The sequence below is a fragment of the Oncorhynchus mykiss genome, chromosome 19 (genome assembly GCF_057628025.1).
Source record: "Oncorhynchus mykiss isolate SJ-2025 chromosome 19, ASM5762802v1, whole genome shotgun sequence".
NCBI lineage: Eukaryota > Metazoa > Chordata > Actinopteri > Salmoniformes > Salmonidae > Oncorhynchus > Oncorhynchus mykiss.
The window spans coordinates 18,992,816-19,016,884 of NC_143040.1; the positions used below are offsets into that span (position 1 = coordinate 18,992,816).

Below are 24,069 nucleotides of genomic sequence, written 5' to 3' on the forward strand. Positions count from 1 at the left end.
GAATGTGAAACGTGAAGGTGTAAAACTCACCAGGGGGGCTTGTGGGTAGCGCTAGGCGGACAGAGCAGGCAGACACAAACAAGACCCTTTCATCTTTAATATTGGGGGAAATCATGTATTGTACATAACTTTAAAACACTGTACAGCAAGGCTGAGGTTTGTGTCTTTCCAGTCAAATTCTTTTTGTAAATTCAGGTTTAATAATATTTAACAAAAGGCACAAAATCTGCAACAAAATAAAAGTATCCCTGAATGAATAACTTAATTATAAGAGTCAATGTTAGGAACCACAACCCCACCTTAAGAAAGTTGTCAAACGTTCAGCATGCAATTAACACACACATTTTGTATTAAAAGATGAATCGCATCTAAAACTTTGTGTATACAGTATTCATGGCATTAGTTGATCATATTCCATGTTTATTGAATATACTTTCACACCCATATCTGTACATTTTATTGCATATGAAAAATGTCTTATGACAAGTACACATCAATGAATCTCCTTATCAAAAATCAAACCCACCGCTTGAAAAAGAAAAACAGAAATGCATGCAAACCAGAGAAGGTTATGAGGTCCAGCTTGTCCCGAGGCAGAAAGTTGTGAGTTATGGACGATAATAAAACGACAGAGCCAGACATGAGAGGTAAGACCCTCACTGTAAGGTTGAGTCCAGTGTTGACTTCAGTATTGTGTGTTGGATTTAAGTCCATGTGGGTGTGTACATTATGCCTTGTATTCAAGTGCTCCCTCCAAGATATTCAGCGCTCTCTCTCTTTACGTTCATATGTGCTTCACCTTCCACTGGATGAGTAGCCAATCAGACTTCTCTGTGCATGTCTCTCATATTTGGAGTCCAGTGGTCTTTCAGTGCTATATTTACTTGTCTCTCACTCATTCTTCCCAGTCCCTCCTCCATCAGAAGACCAGTCTATTGACAGTGTTGAACCCCCCACCTCCTCCTCCCCCCGAGGGACCACAGCTGCCCGGGGGTTCGTTGTCGTCTGGTCCATTGGGCCTGAACGAGCAGGAGGCAGAGGCCGCCTGGAGAGCTCGGGTCCGCGCGTTCAACTCCTGTTCCTATTGGACAAAAGAGTTCGGGACCATTAAACACTGTTCAGAGGGTCGTTCATTAGGGACCAAATGGAAAAAAATAGAAACAGGCAGGGACTACCTGGAGTTTAATTTTCCAATGCAGAACAGTTTAAAATGTTGCCTGTCCTAATGAGCATGACCCAGTAGTTTGGGTATTCTGTCTGAGCAAGAAAATGCAGCTCTGCTGTCCTCTTGTGGTTACTGCAAATGCGTGGTTGAAGTCTTGTTTTTTTGAGAGATTAACGACTCATGAAATTTCACTTGACTAATTGCATCTTGAAAGCACAAGGGAAATGTGTAACATGTGTATGGTTTCCTTTCTGAATACTTGCAACATGTTTTGATCAAAGCTTGTTCAGAACTACTTTAATCCCATCAATGGATACATGGAAAACAGGGTCCTGTTCAATTTTGAACATGGGCACAAATTGAAAGGACAAATTCCAAAAACAAGTCCAAAAGAGAAGAGCAAAGCGTGACATTACCAGAAATACCCTGAAGAATATGGAAACGTGTCTGACATTCCGATGCCATCCCCACAAAAAAACACCTATTTTCCCCACAATCACTGATAACCAGGGGCGAAACTTTGGTTTTAGAAGTGGGGGGGGGGGCATCAAAAAAATACTGTATTGCCTTAATATTGCCTTGTTTTGTATCACATTCCAATGATAAAACTGGGGGGGGGACAAAAATGCAATTTCATGCATGCCCCCCCCCCCATCCCCATCCCCAGTGAAAGTTGCACCCCTGCTGAGTACTACTTTGTTGAGGGAAAATGTAGTGATACGATTATGATATGTTGTCTCACCTAGCTATCTTAAGATGAATGCATTAATTGTAAGTTGCTCAGGAGAAGAGCAAAATGACTAAAATGTAAACACGCATGCACCTCAGCGTCCCATGCTAATCAAGCAATTAGAGGAAGGTTATTGGAGGCTTGCGTGATCATAAGTGAACACAGTCCACTTCCCTGGGCCAATACATTAGCATAGCCTGATGCATCATTTAGGTCAGGATCACACTAAACGGTTATGCTAATGGCTGCGTCACCCCTCCTTGGCCTGTATTTAGTGACAGAAATGACAGGCGCCGACACAGGAGGGCTTTTTATGTAGAGATAATTGGTTGGAGCGAATCGGATTTTCACCCTTCTGCTACTCTGTTATCTAAAACTGGTCATTGAGAGAGAGATGAAAGTAGATTATTATAATATGAGTTGTTGCCCTCGTGGTTAAGAGGGTGGGGGTCAAAGGTGAGGCTTGTCCTACTTGTAAAGCCAATGGAAGAGGCTGCTTACACGTCACCAATTTAAGAGTATTCGATGAAACAAAAAATTGCTCTGATAACTAAAGAGACGATTTCCTTAAGGTTTCAAACCAAAAATGAACATACTGTAAATGAAATTGAGTAGAGCCCTTGGATAAACACGAGCAAACAGAAAACGCCTCATTCACTATACTGTAACTCCTCACACCCCCTTCTCTCACCTGTAAAAAGAGCTTGTTGTCCTTGGTGACGGCGTCCATCAGTTCTTTCTGCAGCGGAGGTTCAGAGCCCAGTCTCATGCCATTGGCCGTCACTCCCCCGGAACTGTTTTGCCCCCCCGTAACGTCCTGTTTCCGGTAGATCAGCACGTAGGCCGTGTCCTTGGGGAAACGGTTGGTGACGTTCTGAACCGACCCCAACGAAGTGAACGTTACCCTGCTGTCGTTGAACAGCAGCCAATCCCCGGCCGCCTGGCCTCCGCACACCTCTTCCACTTCCTGTTTGGGATGAGTCGCCCCAGAGCAAGTGAGTGCGATGGGCTCAGTCTGCCCGTTGCCAAGATCCTCCCCCAGGGCGAGGGGATTGGCTAGGTGGTGTTGGGCTCCGTCGGCCCCATTGAGGTTGCGGCCGTAGGAGTAGTAATGGCCACTCTCCGACGACATCCCAGAATGCATCACTACAGAGCTGAGGACGTAGGGAACGAACCGGGCCGCCGGCCACACCCCTACCTCACTTTCTCCTCCTGCCATCCCGTTATCGCCCTCTAGCCCAGTCTCCTCCTCCTCCTCCTCTCTCTGCGACGGCTTCAGTTTCTTGGCCAGGTTTTCGCTGCTCTCGGGTGAGTCCACTTGGAGTGGAGAGGATGGTGGCAAGGAAGAGAACGAAGAGTGTTTGGGTGGAGGGGCGTGCACGGGCAGTCTCATGAGCGGCGGGATGGTGACGTTGTCGAGAATCTTGCGGCGCACGTGGCACTTGGCGTCGTAGGAGAACCTCAGCAGCGTGAGGATGAGGTACTCGGGCGCCGCCACCACCCTCATCCCCCGCTCTGCCCGCTGCAGCGAGCCACACTTCTGGCAGAAGTAGGCGTTCTCCTTGTCCAGGATCTCTGGCGCCAGGAAGTAGTCCACCAGGTCAGGAACAGACAGCGGTGGCTCGCTGGACCCTGGAACAAAATGGACGCCAGTGGTGGAGGCCGTGACGGGTTTGGGAGAAGGGCCTATTTCGGGAGCCTCGCTGCCCCCGTTGACAGCCCCCTGGCAGGGGCCCCGGGGTTCCTCTGAGGGGCCCTCGGTCTGAAGAGGGCTGGAGGTGGTGGAGGGACAGAAGGCCAGGGATAGGTCAGTGAAAGGTTCTTCTTTCTCCGAGACGCTGTTGCATGTCATACAGCGGATACCCGTGCTCAGCCTGCCTCCAAACATCCTCTCAATGAGCGTCCTCTCGTCATTAACCTCAGACTTCCCCTCCACAGGGGCCACGGGTGACACTCCGGCATCCTCCGCAGAGGTTTCACCTCCGGTGTCGTTGCTCGGTCCGTTGCCAGGGGAGACAACATTTGGCTTGGCTGACATGAGAACCTGGATGGTTTTCTCCTCTTCGTGTAATCTTGGCAACAGAACACAAGGAGACAAGAGAAAGTTCAACCAAAAATACAACATGCAAATGAATGTAACAGCATAATAAACAGAGCTGTCCTTTTCAATAACACCCATTCGAGTGAACATGAAATCTTAAAATCCTTCTCTCAAAACACTAGATTTATACATGCATTCTTTCCATCTATACCTGGAGTCATACAATTTTAGGAGCTGTAGGGTGCTCCAGCAGTCTACTAGATGGTGTACTACCTGTCCAGGAGGAAAGAGCTGTAGGGTGCTCCAGCAGTCTACTAGATGGTGTACTACCTGTCCAGGAGGAAAGAGCTGTAGGGTGCTCCAGCAGTCTACTAGATGGTGTACTACCTGTCCAGGAGGAAGGAGCTGTAGGGTGCTCCAGCAGTCTACTAGATGGTGTACTACCTGTCCAGGAGGAAGGAGCTGTAGGGTGCTCCAGCAGTCTACTAGATGGTGTACTACCTGTCCAGGAGGAAGGAGCTGTAGGGTGCTCCAGCAGTCTACTAGATGGTGTACTACCTGTCCAGGAGGAAGGAGCTGTAGGGTGCTCCAGCAGTCTACTAGATGGTGTACTACCTGTCCAGGAGGAAGGAGCTGTAGGGTGCTCCAGCAGTCTACTAGATGGTGTACTACCTGTCCAGGAGGAAGGAGCTGTAGGGTGCTCCAGCAGTCTACTAGATGGTGTACTACCTGTCCAGGAGGAAGGAGCTGTAGGGTGCTCCAGCAGTCTACTAGATGGTGTACTACCTGTCCAGGAGGAAGGAGCTGTAGGGTGCTCCAGCAGTCTACTAGATGATGTACTACCTGTCCAGGAGGAAGGAGCTGTAGGGTGCTCTAGCAGTCTACTAGATGGTGTACTACCTGTCCAGGAGGAAGCGGAGGTACTCAGAACAGTCCTGCTGGGATCCTGCATTGAACCAGGGGGGCCGAGACGCCTCAAAGAAGACTCTGGGGGCGTACGCTGCCCTCTGCAGGAGAGACACACAAACTGAATGACCACTCACCGAATACACACACCAAGTGAAACGTCAGGGATGGATCCATAGTCATTTCCATTGAAAAACCCGATGGCCACTAACAGCAGCGGGAGACAAACCTGGGTGTGTGAGAGGAAGGTGAAGAGGAGCTGCAGTTTCTTCATCAGTGTGTTGGCAGTGGCATCATTCAGACGTAACGATAAGACAAGCCTCCTGAAACTGGGACAGGACCATAGAAAGGTTTGTGCAGAGCATTTCATAAGAACTTCCTACATAAATATTGCAGCATTATATAATTATATTGTGAGAGGATTCAAGTCAGAATGTATATAGACAGCTTTGTTAACTATGCGGTCAACTCAATATAAATGCAACGTGTTTAGTACACAAGTTGTGTGTGTACTAAATCCACTACTCACTCTGTGGCTGAGAAGAGTGTCTGTATGATACTGTTCATGTAGCAGGTGTTTCCCAGGTTGATGAGGCCAGTCTTGCCCGTCTCAGACTTGCCCGGCAGCCTCAGCAGGCCTGATGCAAACGAGTTGGACTGGGACGTCCAGGCACTTTGGTTCAGAACCAGCTTGATCTTCTCCTCACCGGGCCCAGGTAGCTCCTAGAGGGGAGGGAGACACCTTTCAGACACTACATACACCACATTTACTACACGAGCTGCATAGTATTGTACACTGTCCGAATTTTGAAGGTCCATCCTCCAATAATGACATTATTCACGACGCCACAAACACTCAGTTGGTCACATAAATAACGTAACCCCCCCCCCCCCCCCCAATGTCAGGCGGATCATAATATAAGGACAGTAAATGTTTGATACATTAAAAAAAAGGGCAACACTCATGTGGTCACTCATTGTCAAGGTGTCTTACTTTGATGGCCTCCAGGATGTTGTCGTAGAGGTCAGGGAAGCCAGAGTACTGGTACATCATACAGTGGACGAGCTCTGTGAAGTGCAGCAGGAAAGCCTTACTGGTGGGCAGGCCGTCCTGCTTCAGACTCTGAACCAGGTCCACTATGTGTGGCACGACCTGGGGAAAACACATTGAATGAACGTAATGTAGACAAACATTTACAGTAAAGTCGTTTAGCAGACGTACAGTTAGCTAGGTGAGACAACCAACATATCACAGTCGTGGTACGTCAATTTATCCTCATCAGCAAAGTCAGTGCTGGTACACATGATGTTCTTGGTCATGTGCACATCACATCTGTTCTAATCTGTTACAAGGTGGAAAGGTGCAGTGTAGGAAACTAGGCACTGCATATAGCAGTAAAATAGCACTAAACACACTGATGTAGTGACTGGTAAAAACATCAACCTTCACATGCTACATTAAACCTCCCTTTTTGTCATGGGGGGGGGGGGGGGTCACACTGACATAAATGTAATCAACCTTTTAAAATGAATTGACAATCATGGCAGATGAAACCACCACCAGTCAACTAAAGGACCATCTTGGTGCTTTAAACACTTTACACCTCATTAGTGGAAGAGCCCTGCTGAGAGGAGAGTGCATCTGGGAAATGGAGTTTAATGGAGCCTGAAGGTATTTCAGTTAAATAGGGGGAATGAAGGAGGGAAAGACATGCGGTGCGCAATAGAACGAGTTGTATTGTGTGTTTCTTACCAAGTGGAAGGCCTCAGGAGAGTGTTGGAAACTCAGCAGCATATGGGAGAGAACCACTAGGGCCCCCTGTCGCACGATGGGGTACCACAGACGGTTGAACACCTACACACAAAGATAAAACATATAGCATATGTATTGTACACACACTGACACAGAAACACACAATTCAGAAGTGATACAGCTGGACACCATAATGACCAAACTACAGGAACACATTTTCGTTCATGTGATCATCTATTCATCAGTTCTAACTGAAGTTAATATGTAGTTATAGATGCCATCACCACAGAGTTTCTAAACCCAGAGGCGCAACATCGCAAGACTTCCGGGAACGCTTGCGAAACAGATCAGGCCGGGGTTTGTGAGTCAATGAGAGAAGTGAAAAATTGTTCCTTAGTTGTGACTCGTCTCAAAATCTAAAGTCACAGCCTAGATTCCAACCAGTTGTTGAACATGTTATTACTCCAACCTTGTGAAAGTGACAAACTGACACGTTTACATTTTTGTCAAATACTACTTTATATCGAAGGAGTGCCTAGACGACTGTTCGACACGATGACATGTTTCTGAGCATGGGCTTAGCTAGCCAACGTCGCCAAGACATCACCTACAGCGTCATCAGGGATTTCTATTGGAGAAGCAGTTTCTGCCCATCTTCATATAGAGTACTGTATTTGCTATTACCATGTGTAACTACCATCTTAGCTCATTGGTGCATTGACACACCCTGCTGAGGTAATAGTGGTCAGTACACTACCCACCAGTTCAATCTTAAGTAGGGTGACATCTATGAGGATGGTGAACTTCTGCACCGCAGCCAGCCCCTTCAGCAGGGCAATGACCCACATCTCCACATGGTGGGCTAGAGGCCAAGACAACCAGTCAATCATCCTGAGGAAGGAAAGAGAGAGAGAGATGGAGAGAACGGTAAATAAGGGCAGAAAAGCGCTATTAAATCACTACATCCCATCTAGTATACACACTGCAAATACAACGGATTCATTTATTCAGTTTAGCTAATGAAAAAACACAGTAAAAGGCACCCAGTGACCTGCAGAGTGCTTGAGTCATGCTGGTGTCTTTGACGTTCTGGTCGGTGGTAAGGCTCTTGATGAGAACTGTGATCATCTGGAGAGGTATGTGCTGGACCAGGCTGGCTAGGGCAATGGAGGGGTCGAAGGAGGGGTCTGTGCAGAACACAAAAAAAACTTGAGTATAATTGACTGATGTTCTTTTTTGGGGGGGTCACAGCTTATGAAATATGCCCCAATTGTATTCAAATGTCTTGTTTACAACCTCTACCCTAACCAAGTGACCCAATTCAAGTCTGATATTGAGCAGTGCATGAACTCTCCACCACCCTGGATCATTAAAATGACAAAGAAGTTACTGTTCCAAGTCTCAAGCATGTGCTAACAAGCCTGACATTCCTAGTTTTTCCACAGGTGGGCGAAGGTGGAGGTAAATTAGTGGCTGCATTAGAAAATAATATAGTGTACTTTACTTTACTTCTGATATTGTATTTGAAACTGCTCATTTTGCACAAATTATTTATAAAACTTTATTTATTTAACTAGGCAAGTCAGTTAAGAGCAAATTCTTATTTACAATGACGGCCTACCTGGGAACAGTGGGTTAACTGCCTTGTTCAGGGGCAGAACAGAACGACAGATTTCTACCTTGTCAGTTCAGGGATTCGATGTAGCAACCTTTCGGTTACTGGCCCAAAGCTCTAACCACTAGGCTACCTGCCGCCCCAACTTGTATGGGACATTGATGCATAGACACATACAGTGCAAGTTGTGCGTTTGTGCTCATCTGTGACTGTGTGTGGTGCTCCCTCCCTCAGTCTCACCAGTGGAGGAGATTATAGCGAACACCTCCTGCAGAGATGGCAGCAGTGTGACCGGCTCCGCCTTCCAGATGTTCTGCAGCAACGTGCTGACCTTGGTCACCTGGTCCACGTACTCCCTCAGCTCCCGCTCCTGGCTGGCAGGACAGTGGAAGTACCCAATGGTCCTCACCAACTGCTGGCAGAACAAAATGGCCATCTTCTCCCGGGGGATGCACTGTATGAAGTCTGAGAGCATGGTGGCGAGACGGGCGCACAGGGCTGGCTCAGGCCGTTCACACACCATCCTTAGGATTTCTGTCTGGATGATAGAGAAGATATCCAGCACCGAGGGACAGCTGATCAGCAGCCGCAGGCAGCCATGGATGTAGTCAACCACGGCCGGGTCCTTGCGGTCCAGGGGGCCGTAGCCCTGCTGTAACAGGCCCAGGACAAAGTCTTTGCTGAAGAAGAGCTCAAAATCAGCACGGTGGTAGCGGGCATAGGCCTCCAGCACCTGGAAGCCCACCTGTTTCTGGAATGCGTCTTCACCCAAGAAGATGAGGCGAGTGGTGAGGGTGTACAGGGCCTGACATTGCTCCGCCGTGACCTCTTTCTCTGCGGCTTCGACTACTTTCTTCACAATGGCCTTCTTCACTGAGACTGAGTGAGAGGAGCTAACCAGCGCCTCTAGAATCTTATCCATGATGGCAGGCGATCTATATAGCTGTGAGGGGAAAGATCAGGGAGCAGTCCACACCTAAAGACGAGAGCGAGCAGGACATCAACCACCATTAGTGACCAGTTACTTATTCTGGCTAGCTTTCCATTTCTTCATGGCATGTCCACCACAGCTAGCTAGATAGACGTATGATTCGGTCAACAACTTGTTGCAAAGTTGTATAAGCATAGCAATATTACACGGCTATGAAGCTAGCCACAGGTAAACAAAAATACAGCATCATGCTTTGCCTTATCATCACAAAGCTAGCTAACTTAGCTAGCTAAACAAGTTAACACATTGAGCTAGTTACAGTACCCACAATCGGCATGTTATCGAATTCAAATTAACTGAGATTAAAGGCATTGATGCACAAATAAAACAGGTGTGGATAACAAACTGTTTTTCGTAATTTAGCTAGTTAACGTTCTTTAACAAACTAGCTAGCATGACGTTAGCTGTGTATGGTATTGCAACAAAGCAGGCCGGAGATGTCACTAACTTAGCTAGCAGAAATGTATTTTCCCAAACATCACGTACCAATATAATTCATAACACCAGCATCCGATGAAAATATAATAAAATGCCAGTTGACATTAGTCGCCGGTTAACAGCTCATTCATTTTCTTATTTTGACATTATAAAATAATATTTTTAAAGCTAATTTAAAAGCCCTGCAGAAACGTCATTCCGATGGACCACGAATTTTTCTAGGAGTCTTCTGCTGCTGACGATCTCATTGCCTGTTTAATAAAAAACGAAAATGGCGACTATAAAATCAAATATATAAACTTTTTGTGAATTACAGGTTTGTTTAAATACAAATATAAACATACTGACAATGGTTTGTAATGACTTAAAACTAAATGTATTATTCCACGGACTTCTTTTACGCACTAACTGAGCTCATAGCCATTGGATAGGCATAGCATTTAGACTGGTAGATGTAGCAGATGGTTTATAACTTGTAAATGTGCGCAGATTTTGCATTTCGGGGGGAAAACACGCAGCCACGCTACGAAAGTCTCGCGAGACAAAGCGGAACCTTTGAGAACGCGGGTAGCGGGGAAAGGAAGCTAGCGAATGAATCACTTGTAGCCAGCCAGTCTCTTTCATAATAAACAGTAGGACTATAGCAGCGTATTTTCTGAAATAAAGTTTTTGAAAACCATATCTGCCATTTATAGGCGGACGAAGTAATCGAATAAACAGACGATCGATTTAAGTCGAGGAAGAAATTCGGTAGCAATGTCCGAGACTGGAAACGGCGTGGAGCTGCGGGAAGAGCGAGCAGTTGAACTTGAAGAAACCGGAGGAGTGGAGGTGAGCCTGAACAAAATAATAATAATACAAATTCTGAGCCCATCATTAGAAAAAATGGCTCAACAACTTTTAGATTATGCTAAAATCAACCATATGTCCTTTGTCACTTCCAACGCGAGCCATCTCAAACTTTGTCTTTGCTAGCTCGAGTTGTTTAGCTAGCTAGCATTAGCGTCGTTAGCTAACGTTAATCACCAGCTCCGACCCATCTTCCCGGAGAGTGTGTCTCGCAGTACTGTATAGTAGAGAGCTATCAGCTAGCCTGTTTAATAAACACTCATCTAACTATGCTAGCTAACGTTACATCTAATACACTTGATTTGAATACGCATCAAGGGTTTCTATAAAATTGTAGCAGTTGTTTACATCTGTTTGACGCTGCATTCGATCCTCTGTATACTTGTGCAGCTTATCTCACATTAAGACAACTGGGAAGTCCCAGTCAAATCGTGACGTCAGTGATCTTCAGGTTGGGAAGTCGGAGCTCTAGAGCAGTTTTTCCCGAACCTGGTCCTCGTGTACCCCCAACAGATTCGTTGTTGTAGCCCCTTGACAAACACACCCCGTCCAACTCATTTAGGGCTTGTTGACAAGTTGAACCAGGTATGCTTGTCCAGGGTTACAATAAAAAGTTGTACTGTTGGGGGTACTCGAGGACCAGGGTTGGGAAAAACTGCCCTAGAAAGATGCCCGAGTTTCCAACTTGGAATTCAAAATATTTTTCCCAGTCGGAAATGTTTTTTTTCTTCTTTTTTTTGAGTTCCCCAATCTTGAAGGCACTTGGGTCGGAAGTCTGAGATTTCTGAGTTCCCAGTTGTTTTGAAAGTGGCGTTGCATTCCTCTTTTCCAGGAAAGGGATGATGCGTCAGAGGCCAGCAAGGAGGAGTCTTCTGAAGCCGGACAGGATGCCCAAGATGAGGACCCCTCTTCATCTACAGCGCCAGCCTATGAGGAGAAAGTGGTAATGGCACACTGCTAGATGTTCATTTACAGTTTTAATATGTCATTTGTTGCTCACAAAGTTTCACTGCTTTTCTGTGTGTAGGCATCAGACCGGACCAACAGATTTGAGTACTTACTGAAGCAGACAGAGGTGTTTGCCCATTTCATCCAACCCGCGGCCCAGAAGACCCCCACCTCCCCGCTCAAGATGAAGCCAGGGCGCCCTCGTGTCAAGAAGGACGAGAAACAGAATCTCCTCTCGGTCGGAGAGTGAGTATACAACACAACACGCAGAACAACTTGACCCGATGATTCGTCAGTCTTCCGTGGGAGTACATTGGGTGTACGTGTGGGGCATTTGATATGCTGTCTCTGATGAATTGCGGGTACCCCTTTCTCTCTTTGACAGTAACCGTCATCGTCGCACAGAGCAGGAAGAGGATGAAGAGCTGCTGAGCGAAAGCAGCAAGACCACCAACGTCTGCACCCGCTTCGACGAATCTCCCTCCTGTAAGCAGTCGCATGGTTTTACTCATTAGAGCTACAATATATAACGTCTTGGGCGACCTGACCAAATTCTCATAGAAATGTGTGTTATAGATCTGTCCTTCTCATTGAAAGCAAGTCTAAGATGCGGTATATCTGTTCTAGGTTCTCATTTTCTATGCTATCCGTGGTTAAGTTTAGCATCTTTTACTTTCGGTTTTGTACACCAGCTGAAAATACAAAATGTTTTAGTTATGGAAAATACATTTCACAATGGTTTAGATGGTACAAAGATTCTCTACACTAAACTTGCTTGTTTTGTCACTGACTGAAATTAGGTGAACTATTAGAATTTTAGCAAACAGGAAATGGCTTCTGCGTAGTGCATCTTTAATGTAGCAAAGTTCTGACCGGGACTACTATAGTCCATATCTGAATGGGAAGTATGTCAAACTTGTGCAGTACTGAGTATGTTGTGCTGTATCTATCTCCCAACAGTTGTAAAAGGGGGTACAATGAGAGACTACCAGGTCCGTGGTCTGAACTGGCTCATCTCTCTGTACGAGAACGGAATCAACGGGATCCTTGCTGATGAAATGGTAGGTTCTTGTTTCAAACTAAAGTGAAAAATATTTTGGTATTCCGGTGGTTCTACATGCATATCTCTTGGTGTGTGTGTGTGTGTGTGTGACTCATGAAGATTACTCCTGGACTACAGCAGTAACAGCATCCAAATACCCATTCATGCTAAAAATCGGTATTCAAATGATTGTGTTTTATTTTTATATATACTCTCACCTTGCCTGTTGTCCTTCAGGGTTTGGGTAAGACCCTGCAGACCATCTCTCTGCTGGGGTACATGAAGCACTACAGGAGCATCCCTGGGCCCCACATGGTGCTGGTGCCCAAGTCCACTTTGTACAACTGGATGAACGAGTTCAAACGTTGGGTCCCCTCCCTCAAAGCAGTCTGCCTCATCGGAGACCGAGAGCAGAGGGTGAGCTATGAGCAGCAGCAGACCACATGAATTCTCTGATGTAAAATGAACAGGGCATGTTGATTGCGGTAGATCAGCTGGAAAGCATTGGGTGGTGACTGTGGGACAGTGTTGAGGCTTATGTGTTTTCCAATGTTCCATATGGGAAGAAATGTTGTCATGGAAATAGTCCGTTAATCTCTCTCTCTCCGTCTGCAACTGAAAGCGTAACACGTAGATTTCCTGCAACATAAGACGACTAATGGATGTTATGCATAATGAAATCCAATGCAAGTTAGTCATTTTTCAATAACTTGTACTACAGCACTACAGAAGTTAGACTGGTGATGTTGCTGGGGCTTTGGTCTTGTGCCCCACCGATAACCCTGTATTCCCCCCCCCCAGAATGCCCTGATCAGAGATGTGCTGCTGCCAGGGGAGTGGGATGTGTGTGTCACCTCTTACGAGATGCTCATCATAGAGAAGGCCGTGTTCAAGAAGTTTAACTGGAGGTACCTGGTCATCGACGAGGCCCACAGGATCAAGAACGAGAAGTCAAAGGTTCGGGAGCTTCTAAAGTTGACACACACTGTATACATATTTGATTAAATGTAAATATGTGATTTCAAATGTGTATATACACTAACGAAACGTCAATGGGCTCAACTCACAAAAGACTCTTAGATGGTTTGTCTGACCCGTGTATGTTTGCGCTGTAGCTGTCAGAGATAGTGCGTGAATTCAAGACCACCAACCGTCTGCTGCTAACCGGCACCCCGCTGCAGAACAACCTCCACGAGCTCTGGGCCCTGCTCAACTTCCTGCTGCCAGACGTCTTCAACTCCTCAGAGGTAAGAGGCAGATAAAACAGGATGAACTTTAATGTACCCGGGGGGAACAAATTGTTGAACACACAGACAATTGCCCTCCATTAATACTACAGTTTAGGAATTTAGGCTTAATAACACTTAGTGAAAATAACAATATTCTCTATTTTTCACTTATTTAAAGGGCCCCGAAAATATGGATTGATTTAACTTTTTGTTTTTCTCTCGAAGGACTTTGACTCATGGTTTGACACCAACAACTGCCTGGGGGATCAGAAGTTGGTGGAACGTCTTCACACTGTAAGTATCTGAAACACTTCCTTACATTTAACTGTACTGTATGAATGTGTACTGTGTATATATGAATAGTGAGTAAATGGTATTTTTGTCTCTTGGTGCCTTGACAATGTATTACTTTCGATTTTAATGTAGTAACATCTTGTGTTGTTCTTGTCTAGAACTGTTTTTTGTGGATCCAGGAAGAGTAGCTGCTGCATGTTCAACAGCTAATGGGGATCCTAATGAACTAAACATGTATCCATGTAGGTTTTTATCAAATAGTGTTATGGGGCCTTCCCTTACCTTTCATTGGTTGTTCTCTCTCTATGTACGTGTGTGTAGGTACTGCGTCCTTTCCTTCTGCGTCGTATCAAAAATGAGGTGGAGAAGTCTCTGCTGCCTAAGAAAGAGATCAAGATGTACGTGGGGCTGAGTAAGATGCAGAGAGAATGGTGAGTAGCCCACACACAGTCAACGTATGCCCTTTCCCTGCCAAACAAATTCTTCAGCCCCGTGCACTATAATGTGTATTTGAAAACAGTGTCCCGTCTCTCCTCAGGTACACCAAGATCCTGATGAAGGACATAGACATCCTGAACTCTGCAGGGAAGATGGACAAGATGCGCCTGCTCAACGTCTTGATGCAGCTGAGGAAGTGCTGCAACCACCCGTACCTGTTTGACGGGGCCGAGCCCGGCCCGCCTTACACCACCGACTTGCACCTGGCCGTCAACAGCGGCAAGATGGCCGTCCTTGACAAGCTGCTGCCCAAGATGAAGGCTCAGGGTGGGTGGACGAAAGGCTCCCCTCTAAGACCGGTTACAAAATGGGTGTTTTTATGGCCTGTTTGATGGCCCTGTGGCCCTTTCAACTTTAAGGTTGATATGGGGACGGTGTTGTGTAAAGGCTATTTCAGACTTTTTGTTATTCAAACTACTATGTTAAAGTTGCAGCAGTGTAGGCTTGGTGGATGATTGATTGGTGGCCATTTTGAACTCCCCTCCCTCTCCCAGGCTCCCGTGTGCTGATCTTCAGCCAGATGACCAGGATGCTGGACATCTTGGAGGACTACTGCATGTGGCGCAACTTCGGCTACTGTCGCCTGGACGGACAGACGCCCCACGAGGAGAGACAGGTACGACTATGACTCCCACTCCTGGATCTCATTAACGGCACTGGCTTATTACCCTGGTCCCAGATCTGTTTGTGCTGCCTTGGTGTGACATTGACCATAGTAGTTGGCAGGGCAGCACACGCAGATCTGGGACCAGGCTAATAAATGGCTTGTAAATTCAAACAATTTAACTTGTCGCAGTTTGAACACACTTCATTTCCCATGTTCCTCTAGATCTCCATCAACGCGTACAATGAGGAGGACAGCCCTAAGTTCATCTTCATGTTGAGCACCAGGGCCGGAGGGCTGGGTATTAACCTGGCCACAGCTGACGTGGTCATCCTCTACGACTCAGACTGGAACCCTCAGGTCGACCTACAGGCCATGGTCAGTACCTCTCATGCACACACGTTCGTGGACTAATTAATCAGTCTTTTATATGACATTTTACTATTACTTTAATTAGAATTTGCCCTACAGATTTAACATGTTCAATTCCCCCTAGTTTGAATCATATCACAACAAGTGAGCTTACATTCAATAGAATCTCTCAGTAACTTAATTGATCAAGATGCTTCTACCTGGTAACTGTTAGACACTTACCTGATTGGTTCATTTAACATTTCTTCTCAGGACCGAGCTCACAGGATTGGTCAAAAGAAGCAGGTGCGCGTGTTCCGTTTCATCACGGAAAACACAGTAGAGGAGAGGATCGTGGAGCGAGCCGAGATGAAGCTCCAACTGGACTCCATCGTCATCCAGCAAGGTACTGCACCGGTGGCCATTTTGGATCTCCTCTTCCCAGTTTCAAACCTACACTATTGAAGTCAATGTCTTGGTAATGCAACTGGCTGACTTGTCTGTGTCTACTGTGTCTGTTCTACAGGAAGGCTAGTGGATCCCAATGCCAACAAGCTGGGGAAGGACGAGATGCTGTCTATCATCCGGCACGGCGCCACGCACGTCTTCGCCTCCAAGGAGAGCGACATCACCGACGATGACATCGACGAGATCCTGGAGCGAGGCGAGAAGAAGGTCAAAACACAGACGGACAAGGGCCTAGCGCTAGCATTGGGCCTAGCATTAGCGTTTATCTGCACTCAGATCATTTATATAATATGTGATAGCATTAGCATTGCTATATGTGGGTTGAAATGGCAGTATCTAGAGGCCAAACACATTAGCAATGTGTAGCTAGATGCTAACGCTTTGCTGTGTGTTTGTATCTGACAGACCATGGAGTTGAAGGAGAAGATGAACACCATGGGCGAGAGCTCCCTGAGGAACTTCACCATGGAGTCCGACAACAGTGTGTACACCTTCGAAGGAGAGGACTACAGGGAGAAGAAGAAGGTGGTCACCAACTGGATCGAGCCACCCAAGAGAGAGAGGAAGGCCAACTACGCAGTGGATGCCTACTTCAGAGAGGCCCTGCGTGTCAGCGAGCCCAAAGCACCCAAGGTAAGCCTCGCTACCGCCGGCCTCTGGCTATGTATACGCACGCCACTGGGAATAGCTGTGTGGAATGAATCAGACCATCTTTCTCCATGACTAAAACTCCTGTTCTCCTCTTCCAGACCATCTTTCTCCATGACTAAAACTGCTGTTCTCCTCTTCCAGAGCATCTTTCTCCATGACTAAAACGGCTGTTCTCCTCTTCCAGACCATCTTTCTCCATGACTAAAACTGCTGTTCTCCTCTTCCAGACCATCTTTCTCCATGACTAAAACTGCTGTTCTCCTCATCCAGAGCATCTTTCTCCATGACTAAAACTGCTGTTCTCCTCTTCCAGACCATCTTTCTCCATGACTAAAACTGCTGTTCTCCTCTTCCAGACCATCTTTCTCCATGACTAAAACTGCTGTTCTCCTCTTCCAGACCATCTTTCTCCATGACTAAAACTGCTGTTCTCCTCATCCAGAGCATCTTTCTCCATGACTAAAACTGCTGTTCTCCTCTTCCAGACCATCTTTCTCCATGACTAAAACTGCTGTTCTCCTCTTCCAGACCATCTTTCTCCATGACTAAAACTGCTGTTCTCCTCTTCCAGACCATCTTTCTCCATGACTAAAACTGCTGTTCTCCTCTTCCAGACCATCTTTCTCCATGACTAAAACTGCTGTTCTCCTCTTCCAGACCATCTTTCTCCATGACTAAAACTGCTGTTCTCCTCTTCCAGACCATCTTTCTCCATGACTAAAACTGCTGTTCTCCTCTTCCAGACCATCTTTCTCCATGACTAAAACTGCTGTTCTCCTCTTCCAGACCATCTTTCTCCATGACTAAAACTGCTGTTCTCCTCTTCCAGACCATCTTTCTCCATGACTAAAACTGCTGTTCTCCTCATCCAGAGCATCTTTCTCCATGACTAAAACTGCTGTTCTCCTCTTCCAGACCATCTTTCTCCATGACTAAAACTGCTGTTCTCCTCTTCCAGACCATCTTTCTCCATGACTAAAACTGCTGTTCTCTTCTTCCAGACCATCTTTCTCCATGACTAAAACTCCTGTTCTCCTCTTCCAGACCATCTTTCTCCATGACTAAAACTGCTGTTCTCCTCTTCCAGACCATCTTTCTCCATGACTAAAACTGCTGTTCTCCTCTTCCAGGCCATCTTTCTCCATGACTAAAACTGCTGTTCTCCTCTTCCAGACCATCTTTCTCCATGACTAAAACCGCTGTTCTCCTCTTCCAGACCATCTTTCTCCATGACTAAAACTGCTGTTCTCCTCTTCCAGACCATCTTTCTCCATGACTAAAACTGCTGTTCTCCTCTTCCAGACCATCTTTCTCCATGACTAAAACTGCTGTTCTCCTCTTCCAGACCATCTTTCTCCATGACTAAAACCGCTGTTCTCCTCTTCCAGACCATCTTTCTCCATGACTAAAACTGCTGTTCTCCTCTTCCAGACCATCTTTCTCCATGACTAAAACTGCTGTTCTCCTCTTCCAGACCATCTTTCTCCATGACTAAAACTGCTGTTCTCCTCTTCCAGACCATCTTTCTCCATGACTAAAACTGCTGTTCTCCTCTTCCAGACCATCTTTCTCCATGACTAAAACCGCTGTTCTCCTCTTCCAGACCATCTTTCTCCATTACTAAAACTGCTGTTCTCCTCTTCCAGACCATCTTTCTCCATGACTAAAACTGCTGTTCTCCTCTTCCAGACCATCTTTCTCCATGACTAAAACTGCTGTTCTCCTCTTCCAGACCATCTTTCTCCATGACTAAAACTGCTGTTCTCCTCATCCAGAGCATCTTTCTCCATGACTAAAACTGCTGTTCTCCTCTTCCAGACCATCTTTCTCCATGACTAAAACTGCTGTTCTCCTCTTCCAGACCATCTTTCTCCATGACTAAAACTGCTGTTCTCCTCTTCCAGACCATCTTTCTCCATGACTAAAACTGCTGTTCTCCTCTTCCAGACCATCTTTCTCCATGACTAAAACTGCTGTTCTCCTCTTCCAGACCATCTTTCTCCATGACTAAAACTGCTGTTCTCCTCTTCCAGACCATCTTTCTCCATGACTAAAACTGCTGTTCTCCTCTTCCAGACCATCTTTCTCCATGACTAAAACTGCTGTTCTCCTCTTCCAGACCATCTTTCTCCATGACTAAAACTGCTGTTCTCCTCTTCCAGACCATCTTTCTCCATGACTAAAACTGCTGTTCTCCTCATCCAGAGCATCTTTCTCCATGACTAAAACTGCTGTTCTCCTCTTCCAGACCATCTTTCTCCATGACTAAAACTGCTGTTCTCCTCTTCCAGACCATCTTTCTCCATGACTAAAACTGCTGTTCTCTTCTTCCAGACCATCTTTCTCCATGACTAAAACTCCTGTTCTCCTCTTCCAGACCATCTTTCTCCATGACTAAAACTGCTGTTCTCCTCTTCCAGACCATCTTTCTCCATGACTAAAACTGCTGTTCTCCTCTTCCAGGCCATCTTTCTCCATGACTAAAACTGCTGTTCTCCTCTTCCAGACCATCTTTCTCCATGACTAAAACCGCTGTTCTCCTCTTCCAGACCATCTTTCTCCATGACTAAAACTGCTGTTCTCCTCTTCCAGACCATCTTTCTCCATGACTAAAACTGCTGTTCTCCTCTTCCAGACCATCTTTCTCCATGACTAAAACTGCTGTTCTCCTCTTCCAGACCATCTTTCTCCATGACTAAAACCGCTGTTCTCCTCTTCCAGACCATCTTTCTCCATGACTAAAACTGCTGTTCTCCTCTTCCAGACCATCTTTCTCCATGACTAAAACTGCTGTTCTCCTCTTCCAGACCATCTTTCTCCATGACTAAAACTGCTGTTCTCCTCTTCCAGACCATCTTTCTCCATGACTAAAACTGCTGTTCTCCTCTTCCAGACCATCTTTCTCCATGACTAAAACCGCTGTTCTCCTCTTCCAGACCATCTTTCTCCATTACTAAAACTGCTGTTCTCCTCTTCCAGACCATCTTTCTCCATGACTAAAACTGCTGTTCTCCTCTTCCAGACCATCTTTCTCCATGACTAAAACTGCTGTTCTCCTCTTCCAGACCATCTTTCTCCATGACTAAAACTGCTGTTCTCCTCATCCAGAGCATCTTTCTCCATGACTAAAACTGCTGTTCTCCTCTTCCAGACCATCTTTCTCCATGACTAAAACTGCTGTTCTCCTCTTCCAGACCATCTTTCTCCATGACTAAAACTGCTGTTCTCCTCTTCCAGACCATCTTTCTCCATGACTAAAACTGCTGTTCTCCTCTTCCAGACCATCTTTCTCCATGACTAAAACTGCTGTTCTCCTCTTCCAGACCATCTTTCTCCATGACTAAAACTGCTGTTCTCCTCTTCCAGACCATCTTTCTCCATGACTAAAACTGCTGTTCTCCTCTTCCAGACCATCTTTCTCCATGACTAAAACTGCTGTTCTCCTCTTCCAGACCATCTTTCTCCATGACTAAAACTGCTGTTCTCCTCTTCCAGACCATCTTTCTCCATGACTAAAACTGCTGTTCTCCTCATCCAGAGCATCTTTCTCCATGACTAAAACTGCTGTTCTCCTCTTCCAGACCATCTTTCTCCATGACTAAAACTGCTGTTCTCCTCTTCCAGACCATCTTTCTCCATGACTAAAACTGCTGTTCTCTTCTTCCAGACCATCTTTCTCCATGACTAAAACTCCTGTTCTCCTCTTCCAGACCATCTTTCTCCATGACTAAAACTGCTGTTCTCCTCTTCCAGACCATCTTTCTCCATGACTAAAACTGCTGTTCTCCTCTTCCAGGCCATCTTTCTCCATGACTAAAACTGCTGTTCTCCTCTTCCAGACCATCTTTCTCCATGACTAAAACCGCTGTTCTCCTCTTCCAGACCATCTTTCTCCATGACTAAAACTGCTGTTCTCCTCTTCCAGACCATCTTTCTCCATGACTAAAACTGCTGTTCTCCTCTTCCAGACCATCTTTCTCCATGACTAAAACTGCTGTTCTCCTCTTCCAGACCATCTTTCTCCATGACTAAAACCGCTGTTCTCCTCTTCCAGACCATCTTTCTCCATGACTAAAACTGCTGTTCTCCTCTTCCAGACCATCTTTCTCCATGACTAAAACTGCTGTTCTCCTCTTCCAGACCATCTTTCTCCATGACTAAAACTGCTGTTCTCCTCTTCCAGACCATCTTTCTCCATGACTAAAACTGCTGTTCTCCTCTTCCAGACCATCTTTCTCCATGACTAAAACCGCTGTTCTCCTCTTCCAGACCATCTTTCTCCATTACTAAAACTGCTGTTCTCCTCTTCCAGACCATCTTTCTCCATGACTAAAACTGCTGTTCTCCTCTTCCAGACCATCTTTCTCCATGACTAAAACTGCTGTTCTCCTCTTCCAGACCATCTTTCTCCATGACTAAAACTGCTGTTCTCCTCTTCCAGACCATCTTTCTCCATGACTAAAACTGCTGTTCTCCTCTTCCAGACCATCTTTCTCCATGACTAAAACTGCTGTTCTCCTCTTCCAGGCTCCTCGTCCACCTAAGCAGCCCAATGTGCAGGACTTCCAGTTCTTCCCCCCAAGGCTGTTTGAACTGCTGGAGAAAGAGATCCTATTCTACAGGAAGACTATCGGCTACAAGGTATACAACATGTACTGTTACTAGTGTCAGTGATGGCAGGTGACACTTAAAATCGAATGACGGGCTCATACTAAAGGCTGGAATGGTGTATATGTGTTTGAGCCATCCTCCCCTCAGCCTCCTCTCTGGTCAATTATGACGCCATCAGTGTGATAATGTTCCATCAGACGGCGGACATTTTGGATCTCCTCTGTGCAGTTTCAAACCAACACAGTCGGTTTGGTTTAGAATGGGATGTATCTGTTGAGAGTTTAAGTGTATATGTGTTATCCATTATCTCTCCAGGTTCCTCGTAACCCAGAACTGCCCAACTCGGCCCAGCACCAGAAGGAGGAGCAGGCCAAGATTGACGAGGCCGAAGGCCTATCAGAGGAGGAGCTGGAGGAGAAGGAGAACCTCCTCTCGCAGGTAATTGGCTGAAACAAGACCTCCAACTTAAACACTAGACATTCATCATAGTGCCATGTCATATTTATAGAACTACATGTAGTTCAGTTGAGATACTCTTTAATGGCTTCAACTACAAACTAGAGAAAAATGTTAGCATTTGTGGCTTGTGTCGTTACAAACTGTCATCGATCTCTCCACAGGGCTTCACCATCTGGAACAAGCGTGACTTTAACCAGTTCATCAAAGCCAATGAGAAGTGGGGGAGAGACGACATCGAGAACATCGCCAGAGAGGTGGAGGGCAAAACCCCAGAGGAAGTCATGGAATATTCCGGTAAGAAGAAGAAAAAAAAACATTTTCCTTATTTTTCTTTTCAAATTGCAGAAATGTATCTGAATCTACTTCTTATATAGCTAGTGGACATTACTCCCAAGTGTATGACCGAGATCTAGAGTATTATGATCTAAACGTGTGTGTGTGTGTGTACACACACAGCTGTGTTCTGGGAGCGTTGCAACGAGCTGCAGGACATTGAGAAGATCATGGCTCAGATCGAGAGGGGAGAGGCCCGCATCCAGAGGAGGATCAGCATCAAGAAAGCACTGGACACAAAGGTAAGCCATTTCAGTGAGGTCATCGTTAACAAGAACAACATTGGGGAGCCAAGACATTTTTTATTTTGATCAGATGATCGATACAGTTGTGAAAACCTCTGGCCACTCCCAACCCTTATGAAGGTATGTGTCTGGGCCCTCCCAACCCTTATGAAGGTATGTGTCTGGGCCCTCCCAACCCTTATGAAGGTATGTGTCTGGGCCACTCCCAACCCTTATGAAGGTATGTGTCTGGGCCCTCCCAACCCTTATGAAGGTATGTGTCTGGGCCACTCCCAACCCTTATGAAGGTATGTGTCTGGGCCCTCCCAACCCTTATGAAGGTATGTGTCTGGAGCTGGTGTCTGATCATGTCTACCAGAGGCTTACCATACACCCTGAAGGACATCTTTTCTCTCCCTCGTTGTAGATTGGTCGCTACAAGGCGCCATTCCACCAGTTGAGGATCTCGTACGGCACCAACAAGGGGAAGAACTACACGGAGGAGGAGGACCGCTTCCTCATTTGCATGCTGCACAAGTTGGGCTTCGAAAAGGAGTCGGTCTACGACGAGCTGCGCCAGTGCATCCGCAACTCGCCCCAGTTTCGCTTCGACTGGTTCCTCAAGTCCAGGACCGCCATGGTGAGTGGAGTGGCCCCGGGCCGACAGTGGAATTAAGTACAACTTTGTTGTAGAATCAATAGAGTACAACCTGTAGATGGAAATGTGTCTTTACTTCTTCAGTGATTGAATGATAACCATTCATTCAAAACATTACACATGTTGTGGTTGTATACTTGTGTGTGTAGGAGCTCCAGAGGCGATGCAACACCCTGATCACCCTGATTGAACGAGAGAACATGGAGCTGGAGGAGAGGGAGAAGGCAGAGAAGAAGAAGAAAGGACCACGGAGTCAGTCTTCTGTAAGATCACAACGCTCCACTCCACTTCCTGTCCATCACTGAATTCTCTGGTCATGCAGTCCTCTATCACTGTGCAGGAAGACACACACGACACTAACAATATCACACAATGTTCTTTTCCACTATATAGTCTTGTCTAAACCAATATATCATTGTAAGCAGACGTTATTGTATTATTTTTATGATCATTTGAGCTGACGCTCCGTTTCTGTCTTCCTCTTCACCCCACACTTCCTCAGGCTCAGAAGCGTAAGGGAGACGGGACCCCAGACCCGCGAGGAGGCCGCAGGAAAAAACTAAAGCTGTGAGGCGGTGGTGGTCAGAATGAGGGCAGCGGCAGGCAGCAGTATAGTAGTCGTAGCGTCTGTTTGTTTTGTACGGGTTACTGTGGTGATACATGATGATGATTTACTGTATAAAACCCAAAAGGACTGAACTTTTCTTCACTATAGCGTGTTGTTCTATCTAGAAGATTCCAGGAGGGAACCTAGGTTCTTAGTGTCGATTTAAGGCAGCCCCGCGCACCTCTCTGATTCAGAGGGGTTGGGTTAAATGCGGAAGACACATTTCAGTTATACAACTGACTAGGTATCCCCCTTTCCCTATTGTATTCCTTCTATTCACAGGCCTGCTAGTAGGGACTAACTGACATACTGAGGCTGCGCTGATTTAGTTGAATTTTCTTTGTTTTAGTTTTCTACACTTTTTTTTACTAGTTCGTGAGGTGACGAGAGATTAATTTATGCCTGTTGGTTATGTTATCACATTCCATTGATTGTACCGATACCTGTATGTACCCGATACCTGTATCTACCGGTATCTACCGATACCTGTATGTACCGATACCTGTATGTACCCCCCCCTCCCACTCTGTTATGTTACCGACCTACATTGTTGAAAATGTATTTTTGGAACGTGTCACTAATAAATTTCCCCTTTTTTAAATAA

At 46.0% G+C, this 24,069-nt stretch overlaps 2 protein-coding genes across 2 annotated transcripts; one reads left to right on the top strand and one right to left on the bottom strand.

Moving 5' to 3' along the window:
• Positions 1-82: 82 nt before the first annotated feature.
• LOC110497360 (ubiquitin carboxyl-terminal hydrolase 38) lies at positions 83-10,181 on the bottom strand. The gene is made up of 11 exons (XM_021573425.3): positions 9,688-10,181; positions 8,451-9,186; positions 7,647-7,782; positions 7,357-7,486; positions 6,596-6,697; positions 5,837-5,995; positions 5,372-5,565; positions 5,072-5,171; positions 4,837-4,943; positions 2,587-3,967; positions 83-1,081 (listed from the first exon to the last, which is right to left on the bottom strand). Exons 2-11 carry the CDS (start codon positions 9,130-9,132, stop codon positions 920-922), a joined length of 3,153 nt encoding a protein of 1,050 aa, XP_021429100.3. The 5' UTR covers positions 9,133-9,186; positions 9,688-10,181; the 3' UTR covers positions 83-919.
• LOC110498644 (SWI/SNF-related matrix-associated actin-dependent regulator of chromatin subfamily A member 5) lies at positions 10,176-24,066 on the top strand. The gene is made up of 23 exons (XM_036954240.2): positions 10,176-10,470; positions 11,321-11,431; positions 11,516-11,682; positions 11,822-11,922; positions 12,397-12,497; positions 12,716-12,895; positions 13,280-13,435; positions 13,594-13,725; positions 13,933-14,001; positions 14,323-14,432; positions 14,540-14,766; positions 14,994-15,115; positions 15,329-15,481; positions 15,728-15,860; positions 15,981-16,129; positions 16,328-16,555; positions 21,101-21,214; positions 21,500-21,622; positions 21,805-21,937; positions 22,100-22,218; positions 22,628-22,840; positions 23,008-23,121; positions 23,361-24,066. The coding sequence occupies exons 1-23, from the start codon at positions 10,396-10,398 to the stop codon at positions 23,427-23,429; spliced, it is 3,099 nt and encodes a 1,032-aa protein (XP_036810135.2). The 5' UTR covers positions 10,176-10,395; the 3' UTR covers positions 23,430-24,066.
• Positions 24,067-24,069: the final 3 nt, after the last annotated feature.